The 21,073-nt window shown below is 32.2% G+C and overlaps 7 protein-coding genes across 7 annotated transcripts; 3 read left to right on the top strand and 4 right to left on the bottom strand.

Annotated features, from left to right (window-relative positions):
• Positions 1–1,486: 1,486 nt before the first annotated feature.
• On the bottom strand, positions 1,487–2,642 carry LOC134837035 (CAAX prenyl protease 2). The gene is made up of 2 exons (XM_063852347.1): positions 2,483–2,642; positions 1,487–2,419 (listed from the first exon to the last, which is right to left on the bottom strand). The coding sequence occupies exons 1-2, from the start codon at positions 2,560–2,562 to the stop codon at positions 1,666–1,668; spliced, it is 834 nt and encodes a 277-aa protein (XP_063708417.1). The 5' UTR covers positions 2,563–2,642; the 3' UTR covers positions 1,487–1,665.
• Positions 2,643–3,084: 442 nt separating this feature from the next.
• On the top strand, positions 3,085–4,383 carry LOC134835535 (uncharacterized). Its single transcript, XM_063850418.1, has one exon. It carries the CDS (start codon positions 3,256–3,258, stop codon positions 4,327–4,329), a length of 1,074 nt encoding a protein of 357 aa, XP_063706488.1. The 5' UTR covers positions 3,085–3,255; the 3' UTR covers positions 4,330–4,383.
• An 895-nt stretch (positions 4,384–5,278) lies between these two features.
• LOC134835858 (transcriptional adapter 3) lies at positions 5,279–6,904 on the bottom strand. Its single transcript, XM_063850850.1, has 2 exons — positions 5,535–6,904; positions 5,279–5,480 (listed from the first exon to the last, which is right to left on the bottom strand). The coding sequence occupies exons 1-2, from the start codon at positions 6,708–6,710 to the stop codon at positions 5,319–5,321; spliced, it is 1,338 nt and encodes a 445-aa protein (XP_063706920.1). The 5' UTR covers positions 6,711–6,904; the 3' UTR covers positions 5,279–5,318.
• A 111-nt stretch (positions 6,905–7,015) lies between these two features.
• On the top strand, positions 7,016–9,245 carry LOC134827073 (serendipity locus protein alpha-like). The gene is made up of 5 exons (XM_063839607.1): positions 7,016–7,132; positions 7,186–7,371; positions 7,434–7,628; positions 7,690–8,941; positions 9,003–9,245. Exons 1-5 carry the CDS (start codon positions 7,040–7,042, stop codon positions 9,113–9,115), a joined length of 1,839 nt encoding a protein of 612 aa, XP_063695677.1. The 5' UTR covers positions 7,016–7,039; the 3' UTR covers positions 9,116–9,245.
• A 1,360-nt stretch (positions 9,246–10,605) lies between these two features.
• Positions 10,606–12,033, bottom strand: LOC134837396 (DNA repair protein rad-50). Its single transcript, XM_063852768.1, has one exon. The coding sequence runs from the start codon at positions 12,031–12,033 to the stop codon at positions 10,606–10,608; it is 1,428 nt and encodes a 475-aa protein (XP_063708838.1).
• A 2,629-nt stretch (positions 12,034–14,662) lies between these two features.
• On the bottom strand, positions 14,663–17,036 carry LOC134827866 (cytochrome P450 6d3-like). The gene is made up of 2 exons (XM_063840731.1): positions 16,322–17,036; positions 14,663–15,803 (listed from the first exon to the last, which is right to left on the bottom strand). Exons 1-2 carry the CDS (start codon positions 16,990–16,992, stop codon positions 15,020–15,022), a joined length of 1,455 nt encoding a protein of 484 aa, XP_063696801.1. The 5' UTR covers positions 16,993–17,036; the 3' UTR covers positions 14,663–15,019.
• A 2,212-nt stretch (positions 17,037–19,248) lies between these two features.
• LOC134833743 (cytochrome P450 6d3-like) lies at positions 19,249–21,007 on the top strand. Its single transcript, XM_063848214.1, has one exon. The coding sequence runs from the start codon at positions 19,315–19,317 to the stop codon at positions 20,788–20,790; it is 1,476 nt and encodes a 491-aa protein (XP_063704284.1). The 5' UTR covers positions 19,249–19,314; the 3' UTR covers positions 20,791–21,007.
• The last annotated feature ends 66 nt before the right edge of the window (positions 21,008–21,073 follow it).

Below are 21,073 nucleotides of genomic sequence, written 5' to 3' on the forward strand. Positions count from 1 at the left end.
TCATACAAAATGACAAAATTTAAACAGTTTTTCGTTGAGAATTTCTTATTTAAAATTGATTTCAGAGAATTTCAACTTAAAAATTTAAAAAAAAAATTAAAAACATAAATTTCATTATTTTCGAAAAAAAAATTAGAGAAGAATATTCTTGTAAAAATATAATTTTCAATACAAAAGTTTAAAATAAAAATAATTTTTCTTTAAATTCCTTGACCAAAAAACGGTCATTTTTGATGAAATTTTTATTTTTTTTTTATTTTTGGATTTTCGGCTTTTGAAATTTATCAAAAAGTTAAAAAAAAAAAAATGGAAATAAATATTATAATCAATTTAAAACTACAAAAATAAATTAAATTAAAATAAAAATATTCATTAATGATCAAAAACTAGTCGAAAAAAATAAAAATTAAATATTTTTTAATTTTTTTTTTTAGTTTTTTAATTTTTGTATCAAAAATTTTTAGAGAAAAAATAAATTAATTTGGAGCGCACTAAAACTTAAATAGGGAAAAAATTTTTAAATATTTTTGTATATATTTTCAAAAAAAATAGTTTAGGAAAAATAAGAAACATTTGGGATTGTTGTTTTGGCCTAAATAGGAAGATTTCCATTGAAATGTAAATAAATAAAAGAATTTTTTTCAAGTCACGTGACCAAAAATATTTTTTTTTCTCAAAAATTTTTATTTTGTGTGATTTTGTTTGAATTTTCATCAATTTAGGTTCAAATTTGGAAATAATATAAACTAAAATTAAAGAAATGTTAAGAATCAACGTTAAACGTTTAAAAACGTTAAAAAGTTACAAAGAAAAAATTCAAAAATATTGAATAAAATGAAAATACTAAATTTTTTCGCCTTAGATAAATTAAATCAATTTAGGCCGCTCCAAATGAAACTCAATAGTTTTGTCCGATGCCCCATTTTAAATTCGAAAATCCAATGGGGCAAAATAAAAAAAAAAAGTTAAAAATTTCATCAAAAATTACCAATTTTTGGTGTATTTTCATAATTTTTCAAGAAATTTCTTAGAAAATTTTTCAATTTTTAGTTATTTTTGTATTCAAAATCGTATTTCGACATAAAATTTTCTTTAAAAAATAATTTTCATAAAAATTATTGAATTTTTTTTTTTCAAAAAAAATTTGACAGTTATTTTTATGATATTAATTTTTTTCAATTTAAATTAAATTTTTTTAAAATCAATTTTTAATACACAAATATCATAGTAAAAACTCAAAACAACAAAAATATTGATTAACGATCAAAAAATTTTTTAAAAATTTGACATTTTGTATGAAAAAAAGTATTTCAAAATTTTTTGTTTTTTTTGCCCCCCCATTTTTATTTCAAAAATTTTGGACAAAACTATTGAGTTTCATTTGGAGCGGCCTTACTTACTTTTCTAAAAAATTGAATATTAATTTTTTTTTATATTGAAATTGAAACCCATATCTTGTTAAATATTTTTATTTTCATATCATTTTTTTTTTTTGAATTAATGACTTAGAACTTGAATTAGTGTGAGTACGATATGATTTGAATTATATTTTGGCTAAAATAATGTTTTTAAAATTTCAACAACTATGTATTTATTCTACTTATCATAAATTTGAAACGTTGTACCTAACTACCTTTATTTTGTTAAATGAATGCAAAGTAAGTATCAGAAGTAAGAATCGTAAAGATTGTGCGCATACAAATTTGGATTTGACAAAATTGGTGCAAGTGTTAAAAATGTGATTAATCCTATGATGTACAATCCATAAAATATCTTACGCTGCGGATTAGGTTGCGATACTAGGTCATTAATATCTGGAAATCCCATATGATTACAAAATGCGTGCACAATAAAAGGTGCCATAAAATGTCCGGTACGGACAAAAAGGAACGCTGAGTAAATGCCAAAAATAGTTGTATAGACAAACTGGAAGCACGAAATTGTTATAGCTGTTCGTTTATCGATGCCACTACGAATGCGTTCGACCATGTGATGTAAATGTGCTACGCCAAAGAATAATGGTGTTATCATTATGACAGTTGAGGTACTAAATTTTAGTAACAGTATTGGCATCATGCATGCTCGATAAGTAAACTCTTCCGATAGAGGAGCAACAATATGGTTTCGAATCCATATTAAATCTCTAAAACTATTGATCCAATATGCGGGCTCAATGTACAATCGCCATACACCATTCCAAATTTGGACACTGAGTGGTCCGAGGAAGAGACAAACTGTCAGCAGCAGAGGCAGAATGAACGCTAATCCTATCTTTTCGAGTCGCATGCCAAGTAATTGTGACAATGTCGTCCTTCCTGTTGAAATTTCCTCTCGAAAATGAAAGTAGACAAATATTGGAGCGATTAACATTATCACAGATACACTGACGAATCGCTTTTTGATAGTTGATGGATGGTCTCTGCAAAAATAAAAGATGTTGAATTCGAGATAAAGATAGTTTTTACTTATCAAAGGAACTCACCTGTTATATTCCGAGCTCCATATGTACAGACTGGCCACGTAAAGCACTGCTAGTAATAAACATGTTGCGAGTTCCAGCATTAAAAATATTTTTTGTTTTTATTATGAAAATTTTTGTATCACACTAAAACGTGTCTAATATCTCGTCCTTACACATAAATGTTTTTGAACCATCTGTTATAAAATAACTTAGGCGTCATCCATTAATGGCGTCGGAAAAATAGGGCATTTTTTGACCCCTGCCCCCCCCCCCTTATAAACGTAAATCGTCGAAATTCAACAACCCCCCCCCCCTCACTGAAAAGGAAATTTTTAGTATCAGTTCAAATTTAAATGAAAGCTCGTGAAAAATTTAAAGAAAAACTCAAATTAATGAAAATTTGAAAAAAAAAGATTACAATGTCTGAAATACTTCAAAAATTATTTTAAATAATTCAAAACGAAAAATTTTTAAATCGTGAATATGGCATATTTTTACGACGTCGTACATTTCTGTTTACCCCCCTCGTCGAAATTCGTCGTAAATTTGATGAACCCCCCCCCCCAAAATTCATATTTTTCTTGCTTGTCAAAATCATCTGGTCGACAATAGATATAATTATAAGTCGTCAAAATGTAAAAACACGTAAAAATGTTCGCTTATAAAAATTAAAATTAAACGACAATTAAAGTCCGATTTGTGTTATTTATAGTACAAATTTGGCAGTAATTGTCCTATAGTAGTTTTAAGGTCAAACAGTGAAGAAATCGCCGACTAAGACAACGTCACCAAGCATGTTAATATTCCGATCGCTAAGAGCCCAAAACAGATTCTTGTGGAATTATGGAAAAATTCTTTTTTGTACGAAACTTCCTGTACATCGAAAGTCTTTAACGCGTTATGTGATTGTAACTCGTAAATTTTGTCACACAAATGACTTGAAAATCCCCGTGGAAAGTACAAATAGTCTCCAGAACTTGCTCCAAGGACTTGGATTGGATCCAGAAATGAAACTTGAAAACCTCAATGATCTACACATCGACGGCTTACTACTAGAAGCGATGATTAACGATGATCGAGACGCACTTTTATACATTTTACAAGAAACAAATTCAAAACCTCACATCCCGCAACCAAGTCGTTATTGTTTGGAGAGAATCATGATGAACTATATCAGAGACCGTCCCTTACTAAAAATCTGTTACGAGTCAGAGCAAGATTGGATGGAACCGTATTTCGTAGCAAACAATTGGTATTTGGGTGATTTTGAGTTAGCGGGACAACAATTTCGCGAACTCTATGCAGCGGGAGACGAAAACCAAAAATACACAATTTATAACTTGCTCAGGAAAATAACCATTGAGACTGTGAATTACAAAAGCGAAGCACAACTAGTCGTGATAGTGTCACTCGCTGAATATCTCGTGTCTTTTTCCAACGATAATCGTCTCATGTTGTTGCTGTTCCGAAATTCGTTCAAAAGTCCCTTTGAAGAAAATCAACAAGTCGCTAAGGAATTGTACAAAAACCATCCTGAACTTCGGAGTTACTTCCACATGAGAGGCACTGTCCTTAAATATGTGAATTTGTTACTGAAGATAAACGAGTCTGACGCAGTTCACCGATTAGCAAAACTTTATTTAGAATATGACGAAAAGGAATGGGCTCGACTTTGCTTATCGAACCTCTTTGACTTCCATCACTATCGGAGGAACCTGAAAGCAAGTGCAGATATTGTCAGATTTTGCATCGACAACGATATCAGTTTAACGGACGAACAAGAAGAGAGGTTTGTGGACTTGTTGCTTGAAAGTGTCCCAAGTAGGATGACGATTGAAATTGAACCGGGATTGAAATTTTCGTTTTGATATTAGGAACGAATTACTTAGCAAAATAATAAAATAAAATAATTTTTAAAAATTTACAGAAATTATGCTGGATGAATGAACAAGAGAAAAGATTAGGGAAATTTGTCATCAGCGTTTAGGATATTGGATGTATAAGTCGGATTGATACAAAGAAAGTTTCTAACATGAAATTTACTGGAAAAAATTGTGGAATTGGGCAATTATGCCGGCCCAATTCAGGGTGTGCTCATTCTTGTCTAGAGAGCGTGCTGAACGGCTTTCCTCTCAAATGACACAATATTTCACAAACAGGATTTGTATTTATATGACCCAACTTTTGCTTTTGGTTTAGCGAAATATACGAAAAAATGGGAACATTCAAGAACGATTATCACGATTTTTTTATGTAAATTTTTCCATCGAATACGTTCAAGTTAAAACTTTATGAATTGTATGATACTTCGATAAACATAATAAAATGCTAAAAAATGTATCGAAAACATAAAATATGCATCAAAAACACATTTATGATGGTAAAAAAGTTACAGAGAAAAATCATGATGGGAGCGATGAGCATTCTTGAATGCACCCAATGAAATAGTGAATCAACAGAAGGCGATTTCATATACGTCAGCTTAGTTCAGTGGTAAGTGTATCAGACTATCGAGCGTAAGATCATCGGTTCGAGACTCAAAATCATGAAAAACTTTTCTGACTCCAATCGTGCTTAAAATTTACTGAGATCTTTTAGAAACCCTTTGGCACCTCCTGAGAGAGTTGAGTGAATTTTGAGAGCGCCTGCTTGGGATGACGTTTTGTAATTCATTTAAATCAGTTTCATTGTTCAAAATCAATATCGAGCTGCAGTAATCGATGCATGACCCAACCATGGATTTTTAGAATATCAGTCTTGTATCTCTGTCAATCTTCCTTGAAGTCTTCATCAGTTTCACCTCCCAGATAATGCTGCATCTGAAATCAAGTTAATTTTTTATTCGATAAATAAAAATTTAATCAATTGAAAAATGAGGTCCTGGAGGAGTAAATGTCTCAAGATGCTCCGAAAGGCGTCTTTGCTCTTCACACAGACGAATCACTTCATCTTTCTCGGCTTTTGTCAATGGCCGATGTTTTTGACGGTTCATTTGGAGTTTTCTGTAAAACTCAATAATCTAAAAAAACATTTTTGATTAATTTTTTGTCCTTATTTCATAAAAAAATCTTACCTCTTGATCTTTTGCTTCAAGTTGCTTCTTAACATCAAGTCGTCTCATTTCCTCAACGGCTGCCGTATGCAATTTTCGCAGCTCATTCGCGTTATATTCCCCGATCGCCGTCAATTCCGCCCTCACACGTTTAATTTCCGTGAGAATTTCATCGTCCTCCTCCTTGAGATCTTCCGCCTCGAGAATCCCGTGTTCAACCAATTCCTTTTTCAGTCTCTTCTCAATATTAATGCCATTTTTCATGATCGGTTGCATGTCACGTCCATTCACCAAGCCACTTTCGCTTCCGTTGCTGGCATGCTCGGCACTTGATGTGTCCTCAATTAGGGCACTAACGAGTCGTTGCGTCAAGGGTCCAAGAACTCCGTCGCCCAGTTGTTTGCCTTCTCCCTTTTTGGGTGGCGTTGTGTGACCATTTTCCTTCTTGACGGGTGTTGTGCCGCCTGTGGCTTCTTGCGCTTCTTTTAGATCTTCCATGGCCCATCGCATCGCGTAATGCGGCCCAAGATCCGGAATAGCGGGTAATCCGGTCCCGGTGTATTCTTCGATCAAGTCATCGAGTAGTTTGATGTCTTCTTGTGTGATTGGCATGCAATATGGCTCGACGGAGAGCCAAAATTTGTTCGGGATGTCATTTTTGGGCAGTAAAAATTTGGAACTTGAGTCCTTGTTTGAGAGCGTGTTCTGAGCATAGCATGACGGAGGTGCATCCATGCTATCTTCGTGCGATGACGACGGAACGGGAGAACTGGAAACGGTATTTTTCATTTTTTGTCGTTGACTTGTGCTGAATAATTTGCCGCTGCCTTCACGGAATCGATTTCGTTCGTCGAATTTTTTCTTCTTGTTCGGCGAACTTTCTTTGGGCGTTTGAACGCGTCCTCGTTTATCGCGATTCTCTTCCGCTTTGTCAATTGTATCCACTTCGCTCTTTAACACGCGATACCGCAAAGCCACCGTCGACAGCAAATGCTCCAATTCAAGTTGAATGGCATCCAATTCCTCAGCAGGCAAAATGTCGTCCGGATTCCGAGCCAGGGCAGCTGTGAACTTTGGCAGAGTTTTGGCATTGTCCACGATTTTTATGTGCGGAATGATGGGCGTCAGAGATTCCTTCGACGAAGTAGCGCCACTTGGGCGATTTTTTGATGCAGTGACTCCCCGTTTGCTGTTCATTGTTTATGTTTCAAAGACCGGAATAAAGCTTTTTATTTTTTTCGATTTTCCACCAATCAAAACATTTCACTTGAAAATTTTCACAATCTAGATGTGAATTGAAACTCAAATAAGAGTTTTGATGAAATTTTTTAACGAAAAAACAGGTTTTTAGGTAATTTTTTCAATAAATTTAAATTCCGTGAATGCTTTGTTTACAATTTGAGTTTGACAGTTCGCCCAACTGTCATTTGCGGAACGTCATTCAGATTTTGGTCGTTAGGCGGGCAGGTCGATTTTCAGTTGTTATCAATTTTTTACGAATTTTTGCAATAAAAACCTTTAAAATAATGGAAGAATTGTACGAAGCCATCAAAAATTGTGAAAATATTTTATATCGCGGATTTTCCACAACAAAATCATCGAATTCTGAATGGTTAAATGTAAGTTTTAACTTTTTTCAATAAATTTTTGTTAATAAAATATTTTTTTTTAGAAATGTTGTGGATGTTTCTCGCATTTGTTGAAACTTTTACACGAAATTATTGTTGATGCAGCAAAAAGCGAACAACGACAGACATTAATTGAAAATATTTTCTTGTGTATCATGCAAATCGTCACCGGGATCAAGTTCATGGAGCAAGTTACGGACATCGAAGAGACGAAAGACTTGGTTTTGACGGTAAATTGTCTTAAAAAAATTACTTTTTAAATTGATTTTATAAGGAAAATTTGTTTTTTTAGTCTTCGCGTCAATTTTTCTTAGACGAAATCCTGAAAAGTCTCCAAAATTTGAAAGAAGTGGCAGAAAATATTGAAAGCAAGTGTTTTCCAGCGATTGAACCGACGTTAAATGAGTGTATTGACACCGTTTTGGAACTTTTAGAGCCTTTGTGTACCTTTGAGGAAGTCGAAAATGTCGCTGAAAGGAATGCAAATGTAAATTTTTAATAATATTTTGTTAAAAATTTAATTTTTAAGCTCAAATTTTTAATTTTAGGCAATGATTTCTGTCGCTAAAATCAAGCCACTTGTGGAATCAATCGTTTCTCATACTCTGGACTTCTCAAATGTCTGCATTTCCGAAGATAAAACCCCAATTTCGGTCATGTGTCAAAAAGTCTTGAAGGAATGTCAGGCCTTGGAGGAGGAATGTTCCCTTTCGGACCCGAAAAAGCCTCCAAATGACGCCAATCGACGATTAAAAGCTGATATTTTGGAAGCAGCGATGTATCAATTGGAAAATTTGATTAACGATGCGTTGTTGCGACTCGTTATCGATACTTTTAAAGATTTAAAATGTTTTTCCGTGAAAAATTTGCTTGAAGACAGCAGTGAAGTTGATCCGCAAGAAATAATTGACGGCATAATTGATCGCTTGTTCCAAATTGGGCGATTCGGAATCATGTTTGCGGATGAAATGAAAGTATCGGCATTAATTAAACATTCGTTGAGTGCATTTGAAGCCCTGGAATCCCACTTAAGTCCGGGAATTTTGAAGAAATACGACGAAAATCACAGATTCTTATTGGAATCGCATTGGAATGAGCAAACAAGTCTCTTGCAATCGAATATTCAGAAAATAATTGATACAAAAGCCATTTGTTCGACCTTTGAAGAGATCCTGGATGCAACGGTGACGAAGTTGAATCAAAATTTTGACGTGGCAGAGATGAAAAATGTGCTCGTTAAAGCGAATGTCTTAGCAGATCATTTCCGTTTGAACTTGACTGACGATTCTATGAAGCAATTATTGAAGGATTTTCATCTCATGATGAAAGAATGTCATGCGGCGCTAAATTTTGTGGATAAAATCGACTCAAAACGTCTCGTGAAACGATTAAAAATCCTGAAAACTACCGTGAAAAAAATCCGTGAAGGCCTAAAACCGCAAATAATTCACGTGGAGTCCACAAAAGAAGAAGAAGAAGGCACTCCAGTCAAAAAGCAACGCATTTCATCTCCAATAAAATTACTTCCAGATGTCGAAGAACTAATCATCATCGAAGAAAAATCCCTCGTAAAACCACAAAAAATCGAAACAATTAAAAAATCTCGTCAAACGAGCTACAAATTCGATGCAAACGTCTCGAAAATCATTCAAGATGCGAAAAATAACAGCACTCGGAATAATGGCACTCGAACGTTAAAGCGGAACAAAAGTTTGCGAAGAATGGCGATGCGAAACGTGGAAACTGCCAATTTTGACATGAAGATGCCGGAAGACAAGAGTTTGAGTCTTCATATCACAGGTAATTTCGAATTGATTGGAAAACGTGCAAAATGAAAATATATGAAAAATTTCTCTCTTAGAAATATTGGAAAATATAACAAATGTCTCGTCCACGTTCTCGAGCAAGCGGCGACATGACATTGAAATGTCTCGTAGCAACAAAATTCGTATCCACATAATCGGTGATGTCTAATGTGTTTTTGTTTTAATGTTTTTTTTTTATTATTTATTAGCTTTTATTCACACGTGATCGCTTATTTTAGGCGGTTGAATTTAATTATTTCGTATTTTTATCACTCCTACTTTTGTTTTTGTTGAAAAATTCAGGGTTTTTTTTTAATATTAAAAAAATGGTTTTTTGACATTTTTTTAAAATAAAATCATGCAAAATGTGAAAAATTGATTGAAAAAACAATCCAAATTTAGAAGAAGAAAAAAATGTCACGTGCCGAAAATTGAAATTATAATAACTTTGGAAAATTTAGTCATGAATTTTCTTCAATTTTGAGTTAATTTTTTTTTAAATGTCAACAAACATCAGTTTAAAAGTCGAAAATCAAATAGGGAAAAATAAAAATTTATTCAAAAAGGACTGTTTTTTGTGTAAATTCCTAATTTTTCAAGAAATATTTAAAAAAATTTTAAAAATGTTTCAAATTTTACTAATTTTTGTTTTGAAAATCATATATAAACTTAAATTTTCTTCTTAAATTCAAAGTTTTTAGACAATTATTTTTTTATGAAATTTTTTTCTTTTATTTTGATTTGGAGCAGCTTAAATTAAAAACCAGATCAAGCTGTATCTGTACAGCGTACGTTCAACGGTACCGCATTTCAGGTGTAATGTTGTTATTTAATTGGGATATTTTAAATTTAATTATTTACCCGGAATGTCTCGGAATGCACCCATTTTGAGTGCATTTTGAGTGCATTTTGAGTACATTCCGGCTGCATTCCGACTGCATTCCGGCTGCATTCCGACTGCATTCCGGCTGCATTCCGACTGCATTCCGACTGCATTCCGGCTGCATTCCGGCTGCATTCCGGCTGCATTCCGACATTCCGGCTGCATTCCGGCTGCATTCCGACATTCCGGCTGCATTCCGACTGCATTCCGGCTGCATTCCGGCTGCATTCCGGGTGCATTCCAATTAGGCCACACATGACGTACGACATCTCCAGCATAATACCGCATTTTTTCTTCGAAATGCGGTAAAAATAATAAATGAAAAAATTCAAAAAATATTTTTTTTTCCTCATTTTTCTTATCAAAACCAAAAGTAGGTAATTTAAAAAATGAAAAAAATATTTTTAAAATTTTTTTTCGGATTTTTCATAAATTATTTTTAAATTTATACTCAAAGTCAAAGAAAATTCGAGTTTAAATTTTTTTTTTTAATTTTGGTCACGTGACTATTTTTTTTCTAAATTTTTAATACCTTTTTTTTCAAAGTAGGTAAATTCTGTATTTTTTTATAATTTTTTTTAAATTGGCATTTTTCTATTTTTTTTTTCAATATTTAAAAAATGTCACAAAATTCTCTTTTATCTCCTGATTTTTTTCAAAAAAAAATCAAAAAGTAAAAAAAATGAAATAATTAAATTAAATCGCCTTAGTTCATAAGATTTTTTTTTTGTACACAATTTATTTTTTTGAAACACTTTCTTAACTACTCGCCGAAACTATCCTAGGACAAAGTGACTATCACAATGCGATAAATTAGAAATGGGTCTCTCGAGTTTAGTTGTGCCACTGGGTTTGACATTTTTGAACATATTTTCCGGACTAACGGACCTTTTGATGAGTTCCCGCATCGCCGCCGAAATTTTGGCCTTTTGTTGCGACTCCTCTATCAGTCGTGACTTGTGCTCAACGAATTCCTTGTACTTTTGGTCGCGATGTTGGATCCTTTCGCGCAACTGTTGCATCCGAAATTGCTCCACCTTCTTCGCTTCATCAAAATTCGCCGCATGAATCGTTTGCTCAAGCTGATTATCCGTCTGAATGCGACACTTGTACACATCCATGATCTTTTGGCGCAAATTATCGGCGCGGTGAATGCGTTGCTGCAAGCGTTCTATAAGTATTTGTCGCCAAATCGTGTCGTTCATTTCGTGTTCCTGCTGATTCACTAAATTCATGTCGACTTTTTGCAGTTCCCGCTGGCGTTTTTGATAAATTTTCATCTCCTTACGGAATTCCAGGGTTTTTAACAGGGATTCAGTTTTGGCCTCTTTTTCGAAAAGTTCACGTTTGAGTCGCTCAATTTGAGCACGTTCCTCTTTCTCGATTTGTTCCATGCGTTGACGCGTTTTGGCCGCCTCAAATTCGCGTTTTTCCTTAATCGTCTTGAAATAACTCTGATTTTGCTCCTGGATGAAGCGTTGCCGTGCGACTTTCTCCTGTTCCCAGTATTGCCGCGCGAGTTGGGCATCCGCGATCATTGCCATCTCCTTGCGACGCTTCATCACCATGCGACTCAGGATTTTCTTGTCGTGATCCGAGATCTGGGCGAACTTTTTCTTCGACAAATCCGGAATACTCGAACTTAGGTTCTCCATTTGGCTCTTTAGCGACACAAATTGATGGTTTAAATTCATATTTTTCACCGAGAGACCGTTGTAGTTTTTGCGCGCGCGATTTTTACCAAAAACTGACGACAAATCACTCGTGGAAAAATATTTTTGTTTCGCGCATTTCATGCTGTTGCTCGATAAACTGCTTTCGGTGCGTAATTTTCCTTCGCTCGCCGACTTTTTTCGTCGTTTCTTCCGCTTGCCGCCGCCGCCACCGTTCCCGAAACTGTCGACACTGAATTCCATCGAACCCGTCACCGATAAATTACTGAAGTTCTCCATCATTTCGTTGGTGCCGTCGTCAGTTTCCCGCGTTACGTTTTCGGTATTATTACTGCTGCTGCCTCGACCTTCCCGTTCACGGTCACCATTATTATTTTTGATTGTAGTATCAATAGTGGTGGCATCGCAGCAACAATCAAACAATGGGTCGTGAATGTTTCTATCGCAAAAGCGTTTGTAATACGCACCAATGCTATCCATTGAGCCCGTAAATTTTTTCGGTTTCACTAATTTTGTGGGTTTTTTTCGCATTTTTAGCATTTTTTTACGTTAAAAATTAATTTTTTTACAGATGTTTCGGTTTCCACGAAAAATTTAATTGTCTTGATTGTCGTTTCTTTGTTTTTACTCAAACATTTGACGGTTTTTTTGTGTTCGCGAGACGCCTTGTTACTCGTGCGACAACGAAAAATAAACTAAAAACATACCAACATACCCGTTCAATTCGTGTGGGGAGTTATAAAATTTTCATTCAACTATTTTTATTTATTTTGCATGGGGAACCTAATTATTGAGTGGAAAACCAGACAACTCCATAAATTTTTTTTCTAAAAAATCAATTTTTTTGGAAATTTTAAAAATCTTTAAAAAAAATTTTTTTTTCAGGTCCAAAGTGACCCATGACGCTCCCATTCACACATAGAAATAAGTTAAAGTTATTTAATTTTTCATTATTGATCAAGCAACATGCATTGCGATGTACTATTTTTTGGTTGTTGGGCTAAATTTTTTCGTTGCCTATCGATAGAACTCGTTCTCCTTTTATCCGTTCCTTTAATCCTGTCACGTTTTCAAAATGTAACACTTTCCAGAACTAGTTTGTATTAAAATGTTTCAAGCGTGTGAATGTTATGTAATGTGCTGCTTATGATAATGGAATTCGCTTTGATTGTTTTTTTTTGGGTAATGCGTGTTTTTCATCAAGTTTTTAGTTGAATGGTTCCGCTAATGTGCTGTTTGTTCAGATATGTGTGAATGCGCGACGATGATAGTCGAAAATTGTTTAGCAAAAAAAAAGTTTCGGTGTTAGAATTTAAGTTTTAGACACGTAAGTTTAGATCATAAGAAATAATTATGAATTTTTTTTTAATAAAATTCCGTCCAATTTTTTGCATTTTACGAGTTTTTCTAATTTTAATTTTGTTGAAGGCTCATTTCAGTTGTTTATTTTTTGTAAAAGTACCGGTATGCGGTATAAAGATCAATAAATTGACAAAACTTAATTTCTTTACATGTTTCAAAGTCGCATGACGTCACACTGACGAAAAACCGGCGTTAGAATTGATTTTTATTTAGTTCATACAATACTTCAGTTAATTAGAATTAAAACTTTTATTTAAATAAAAATTATTTTTTCTGACCCATTTAAAATTAAAGTGGAAACGTAGGTATCTGAAAATGAAAATAATGAATTTAAGTAATATTTATGTAAATTTTTTTAGCAGATAAATATCATATAAAAAATAATTTATAGTTAATTTTTGTCAATTGAGAAAAAGTTTAAATAAATTAATTAAATAACAAAATAAATAAAAGATTAAAAAATTTATTACAATCGTGTTAAGGCAAGTAAAATTTTATTAAATGTTTTCCATTATTTTATACATTAAAAAATTACAAAAATAAAAAATAATAATAAAAAATAAACAATAATATAAAGAACAATTTTTGAGCAAATTTTAATGATTTTGTTTTTATTTCTATATTTTTTTATTATTATTTTGTTTAAAAATTATTTTATTTAAAAAAATAATTTTCAAATATCTATAATCATAAACTATTAAGACGGATTCGGTCAAAAATTTTCAAAAACAAGAAGAAATGTGTTATATAAATAAAATATAGATTTTGAAATACTTTTTCATAATTAAATAACTGATTTTTTAAAAGCTTTCTAACCTTATTATCTAGGTATATTTTATTTGATTTTAAACAATTTTGACATTTAAAATTTTTAAACTCAATTTAACATTTAACTTAATGAACATTTTCAAAAATTAAGAAGCGATGTTTTTACAAAAAAGAAAAAAAATAAAAAAATAACGGCCAAAAAAATTTAAAATTATTTTTTAGAAATATTTTTGAAAATAAATTTTGGAAAAGAAAAAATAAGTCAGCGTTTTGATAAGAAAATCATGAAAAAATTAAAATTAAAAATTTTTTAAGCAAATAAAGATAAAAACGAAAATCTATATAAAATTTCTTATTCCCCATGGCTTATATATCAAAAACATGACGCGCAACAAACGTTTGGAAGATGTGGGAAAATAAAATCTCACGTCAAAACTTAACAGTATTTTTCGTATAATTTATAAAATTTTTGGAAATTTCCACAAAAATAATTTTTAAACATCACAAAGTTATCAAATGTGCAAATAAAAAATTAAATTATAAAAATTTACTAAAAAAATATTTTTTATGAAAGGAAAGTTCTTAAATTTTTGGAATTTTCTGATCATATTTACAAAAATTTTTAGCTTTTTTGGTGCATTTTACAAAATTTTTGTGATCTTTTCTTTTGTGATAATTTTTCCAAATATTTTTCAAAAATTTTTCGTTTCAAAATTTGTATTTTTAGTAAATTTATAATTTTTGAAAAAAAAAAAATTTCTTGCAGATTTTATAGTTATTGACATTGATGATTTTTTAATATAATTCATATATTAATATAATTCTGCAAAATTGAACAAAAAATTAAAATTTTATGAGAAACCGTGATGCTCTATCGTAAATCACATTTTCCCGCATCTTCTTGTGGAATAGCCTAAAAATTTAATTTTGTTAAATAATTAATAAAAATAATAATTTTACTATTTTATTATATTTTTTTATAAACGAACTAAAAATTAATAAGCAAATATTTTTTTAAAAAAAATTGAAAAAAAGTTTAGTTTAAAAATATTTGGTAAAAATAAGCAAAAACGACGATTTTAAACTATTTATAAAACAAATAATCAAACAAAAACACAAAAATGATTAATCATTCTAATCACACCTCTAACTCAAATTGAATTAATTACTAAACAAATATTATCTAACACTCGTTTACAAATCTCACGATGACTTGCATCTTTTAGTATATAATTAGAAAAACGTCATCATAGTGCACAAAAGTTGCATTATCTTTATTAAAATTCTTCCTACATGCATCTCAGACATGATAATAAAGTGCAAGGTAATTCAATGTAAAATAGTGTCTATTCAACTAAAGTCTTATCTTTAACCGGTTGCCTTTCTCTTATCTCTTTGAAACTCTCAGTGGTAGTCCACCTTTGCTCAGAAGTCCAACTGAATGCGTATCGAACTCAATTGGTTTGTTACTGACTGTCTCAAAGTTATATTTTGACAACATTTTCACGACAGCAGCTTTGGCTCCCATGAATCCCATTCGCACCGCGATACACTGTCTCGGGCCATCTCCAAAGGGAATATAAGCGTCTTTATTGAACGTTTCTTGTCCCTTTCTAAAACGCTCGGGATCGAACTTTTCTGGTTCAGCAAAATTCTTTGGATCGTAATGCAATCCCATAATCGAGACCAAAATCGCCGTTCCCTTTTTGATGGTCAAATCCGAGTCTGGAATTTTAAAATCTTTGGTGCATTCGCGATTCAGCATCGGCAATCCGGGATATTTTCGTAAAGTTTCCTTAATACACATTTCCAAAAGTTCCATTTCCTGGATGCTGTCGTAACTGATGACGCCCTCGTGTTTCGCCAGGGTCTCATCGATTTCGGTTTGCACGCGTTTCATGAGGTCTGGCTGCAATGCGAGCTCATAGAGACAAAATCCAGCAGTTGCGGAGGTGGTTTCCGTGCCAGCAATGAAGAAAAGAAAAACGTTGGAAGCAATTTCGTCAATTGTTAAAGCGTCATCGGATTTTCTCATATCCAGCATGAGTTGCATAAAATCGTTGCGACGAAAATTGTTCGTGTCACGATGAGAAATTGTAGAGTTCACGACGTCATAAAAGAATTTTTTTACGTCTGGATTAAAGGTGTTGATGCGGAAAATGTCGATAATTCTGAAAAGAAAAAAATAAAATTGCTTCAATTTTTTTTAATGACTAAAAATTTTCATTTTTTTCATAATTTTTAAATAAATCTTTAAAAAAATATAATTTCGAATTTTTTGAACCGGAAAAAGTGGTTAAATTTCTATTTTAAACATTTTTACTTGAAATATTTAACTTAAAAACAACAAAAAAAAATATTTTTTTTATATTAATATAATTTATATAATTTAATAAAAAAAATTATTTAGATTTAATTTAATTGTTTAAATTAAATTTAATTTAACAAAGATTTTATTTTTTTTTTTATAAATTTTTTTTCAATTTTAAAAAATTATTTTTTTATAAAAATTATTTAATTTAATTAATTTTTTTTAAATTAAATTAAATTTAATTTTTTGAAAAATTAAATAAATAAAAATGAAAAAATATTTCAAAACTTTTTTTTTTATTTTTTCCCTATCTTGGCAAAAATGTTAAAATAAATTTTAAGAAACCAAAAAAAAAAAATATTTTAAAAAAATTCTTACTTTGGAGCCATAAAAACCAAAGCAGTCTTCATATCTTCAATCAACCCTCTGTTTGTTATTAATTTATTAATGTTCCTAAAAGGGTGACTTGGATCTGCAATCGTATCCAGCTCAATGCCAAAGAACACCGAACCAATAATATTCAAAACGTAACGTTGCAAAATGTCTTTAAACTCAATAACTTCCTTATTTTCAGCTTTAATTTCAACATATTTGTCTAAGTGATCAACTTCATTCAAAATCGTCTGAAACATATTCTTCAATTTTCCCGTGGAGAATAACGGACTCATTTTCTGTCGCAAACACTTCCATTTGCTGCCTCGTTGCGAAAATAAACTCACAGACATCGGTTCGCGCTCTTCGTTCATGTAAATTCCGCGATCGTAAAAATACTCGACGTCCGTTACCAAAATTTTGTGCACAAGATTAACGTCGCGAATCAACAATGTTGGACTGAAAAAGATGTAGACGCCAACGAAGGGCTTTTTAACCTTCTGATACATTTCCCAGGTGTTCAAACCGAAGGAGGCTTGCTTTTTTGCGAACTTTTTCATGTTTCCGAAGGGAATTTCTGGTTCAAGATATGGGAAGCCATTACGGGCCCAATACGAGAAGAGATACTTTAAAAAGGCGTAAATGCAACCGAGAGCAATAAAAATGTAAAATAACATTTTTACTATAATTAATGTAATAGATTACAACTTTACAGCGCGATAGACGGAGAAACACTGAATGAATTGATATTTGAACGCAATTATATGAGAGAATGAGTTCTTATCAATTATCATGTAAAGTCGAGATATTTCTGTGCACAAAGGGGCTTACATTTGTTCATGAGTAAGATTTTCTATATAAAGTAATTGATTTCTCGTACATTAGATATGGGTCTAAATTACACTGAAGCACAGAATGAAATTTCCATCAAAAGAAATATTTTTTTAGTAGACTTATTGGAGAACTGAAACTAAATTTTTTTTAGCTCTTACAATTTTTTTACTTATTCAAATTTTTGAGAAAAAAACAACGTTGTCCTCATTTCTTTTTGATGTGAGAAAAAAACAACGGTTTTTGCTCCTCATTTTTCAAAAATTGAGGAGAAACTTATGAAAAAAACAACGATTTTTGCTCTTCATATGGAAAAATCGTTTTTTTTTTATTTCTTCAAAAAGATATGCATGAAATTTATCTTTAGAATGCATATTTATTCAATTTTAGCTTTGAAATCCATCAAATATGGGTTGAAACTTGATGTGAGAAAAAAACAACGGTTTTTGCTCCTCATATGGAAAAATCGTTTTTTTTTTATTTTATCAAAAATCGACCAGATATGCATGAAAATTATCTTCAGAATGCATATTTATTCAATTTTAGCTTTGAAATCCATCAAAAGTTGGTTGAAACTTGATGTGAGAAAAAAACAACGGTTTTTGCTCCTCATATGAAAAAATCGTTTTTTTTTTATTTTATCAAAAATCGACCAGATATGCATGGAAATTATCTTTAGAATGCATAATTATTCAATTTTAGCTTTGAAATCCATCAAAAATGGGTTGAAACTTGATGTGAGAAAAAAACAACGGTTTTTGCTCCTCATATGAAAAAATCGTTTTTTTTTTTTTTCATCAAAAATCGACCAGATATGCATGGAAATTATCTTTAGAATGCATAATTATTCAATTTTAGCTTTGAAATTCATCAAAATGGGTTGAAACTTGATGTGAGAAAAAAAACAACGGTTTTTGCTCCTCATATGAAAAAATCGTTTTTTTTTTATTTTATCAAAAATCGACCAGATATGCATGGAAATTATCTTTAGAATGCATAATTATTCAATTTTAGCTTTGAAATCCATCAAAAATGGGTTGAAACTTGATGTGAGAAAAAAACAACGGTTTTTGCTCCTCATATGAAAAAATCGTTTTTTTTTTATTTTATCAAAAATCGACCAGATATGCATGGAAATTATCTTTAAAATGCATATTTATTCAATTTTAGCTTTGAAATCCATCAAAAATGGGTTGAAACTTGATGTGAGAAAAAAAACAACGGTTTTTGCTCCTCATATGAAAAAATCGTTTTTTTTTTATTTTATCAAAAATCGACCAGATATGCATGGAAATTATCTTTAGAATGCATAATTATTCAATTTTAGCTTTGAAATCCATCAAATATGGGTTGAAACTTGATGTGAGAAAAAAACAACGGTTTTTGCTCCTCATATGAAAAAATCGTTTTTTTTTTATTTTATCAAAAATCGACCAGATATGCATGGAAATTATCTTTAAAATGCATATTTATTCAATTTTAGCTTTGAAATCCATCAAATATGGGTTGAAACTTGATGTGAGAAAAAAACAACGGTTTTTGCTCCTCATATGAAAAAATCGTTTTTTTTTTATTTCATCAAAAATCGACCAGATATGCATGGAAATTATCTTTAGAATGCATAATTATTCAATTTTAGCTTTGAAACCCATCAAAAGTTGGTTGAAACTTGATGTGAGAAAAAAACAACGGTTTTTGCTCCTCATATGAAAAAATCGTTTTTTTTTTATTTTATCAAAAATCGACCAGATATGCATGGAAATTATCTTTAGAATGCATAATTATTCAATTTTAGCTTTGAAATCCATCAAAAATGGGTTGAAACTTGATGTGAGAAAAAAAACAACGGTTTTTGCTCCTCAATAATATAAATTGATAAAATTTTAAATATTTTTTTAAAAATGAAAAGAAAAATAAAAAATTTGATGAGAAAAAGAATTGAAAAAAAATTAAGAAATCTTAAGTTTCAATCCTATTATTAGCTTTCAATTTACTGTTAATTTTTTTTCTTGTTCTTCAGTGTTACTGTTACAAGTACTTACAAGTATGTACACTATTCTCATCAGCACAATATCAACTGTGATAAGATTTTAAGCACACAACTACCTGCGATAAAAATTTACTTCAACTCAGATTGTTTTTGTCATTCATCGTGAAAGGACCTCATCATGTTTTTACTAATTTCCCTCATTTCACTCCCAATTTTGGGATTTTTATACATAAAATACCTGTTTTCTTATTGGACTCGCCAGGGATTCGATCAAATCGAGCCCGAAATCCCGTATGGCAACATGAAACCGTTTATGCAGAACAAAAAAGCTTTTGGTGTCCAAATTTGGGAATTATATAACAGCACAAAAAAAGCATTTATCGGCATCTACATCATGTTCAGTCCAAGTTTACTCGTTCGCGATGTTACGTTAGCGAAGAAAATCTTGGTGGAAGACTTCAACAACTTTACGGATCGCGGAATTTACATGAACGAGAAGCGAGAACCGCTTTCAGTGTCGTTACTTTCGTTGCCGGGACATCGTTGGAAGCATTTACGCCAAAAAATGACGCCATTATTCTCATCTGGAAAGCTTCGGAACATGTTTCCGACCGTCATGACGGAGGTAAATCGTCTCGAGAGCTACATGGAGACCCAATCAAACGCCAATTCCGTTGTCGACATGAAAGATATTCTCCTAAACTTCGTCTTGAACGTCGTTGGATCGATCTTTTTCGGGATCGAAGTCGATATGATCACAAATCCGGATCATCCGTTCAAGCAAACGCACTTGGAAATGAACGATCCGTCGTTTTTGAACAAACTTCGCGGGTTTTTCTCCTTTTTGGCACCAAGTTTGATGGATTTGTTCCGACTTTCCGTCTTCAGTGCAAGTGTTAAGAAATTTTTCATCAACATTACGAACGAAAATGTCGAATTTCGTGAAAAAAACAACTTTTCGCGGGCAGATTTCCTTCAGCTGATGGTCGAATTGAGACGCGCCGATGCCGCCGATGGAAAATTAAAATTCAGCACGACAGAAATTGCCAGCAACAGCATCTTATTTTACATGGCTGGCACGGAAACGACTTCAGCAACGGCCAGCACATGCTTGTACGAGCTCGCCCTGCATCCGGACCTCATGAAACGCGTGCAAACCGAAATCGATGAGACCCTGGCGAAACACGAGGGCGTCATCAGTTACGACAGCATCCAGGAAATGGAACTTTTGGAAATGTGTATTAAGGAAACTTTACGAAAATATCCCGGATTGCCGATGCTGAATCGCGAATGCACCAAAGATTTCAAGATTCCAGACTCGGATTTGACCATCAAAAAGGGAACGGCGATCGTAATTTCCACCATGGGATTCCATTATGACCCCAAATATTTCGCTGAACCGGAAAAATTTATTCCCGAACGCTTTAAAAAGGGCGAAGAAACGTACAATAAAGACGCTTACATGCCTTTTGGTGATGGGCCGCGACAATGTATCGCCGTGCGGATGGGAATGGTCGTCGCGAAAGTTGCTGTCGTTAAGCTTTTGACCAAATTTAACTTTGAAACGGTCGACGGGAAGCCAATTGAGTTCGATACACATGCAGTGGGACTCGCGTACAAGGGAGGATTGCCCCTAAAAGTGCATAAACGTTAAAAAATTTGATTTATTTGTATTTGGTTCAGTTTATTTTTCAATAACTCGTTTGTTCAACCGCATCAATAATAATTTTCACTTGATATTTTTAACAATTTCTTAATTTTTAAATAAATACATGACACAGACACCATTCAAAAAAGTTGATAATCCATTATTCAACAATATTTTTGTTTGCAATAACCATTTTAACAGTGTTTTAGTATATTTTTTATGTATAATAATAATAATTAGGTATACTCAATAACAAGAAATGTCTTATAAGATAATATTCCTTAGATCC

This window comes from Culicoides brevitarsis, chromosome 1 (genome assembly GCF_036172545.1).
Source record: "Culicoides brevitarsis isolate CSIRO-B50_1 chromosome 1, AGI_CSIRO_Cbre_v1, whole genome shotgun sequence".
In the NCBI taxonomy this organism is placed as follows: domain Eukaryota; kingdom Metazoa; phylum Arthropoda; class Insecta; order Diptera; family Ceratopogonidae; genus Culicoides; species Culicoides brevitarsis.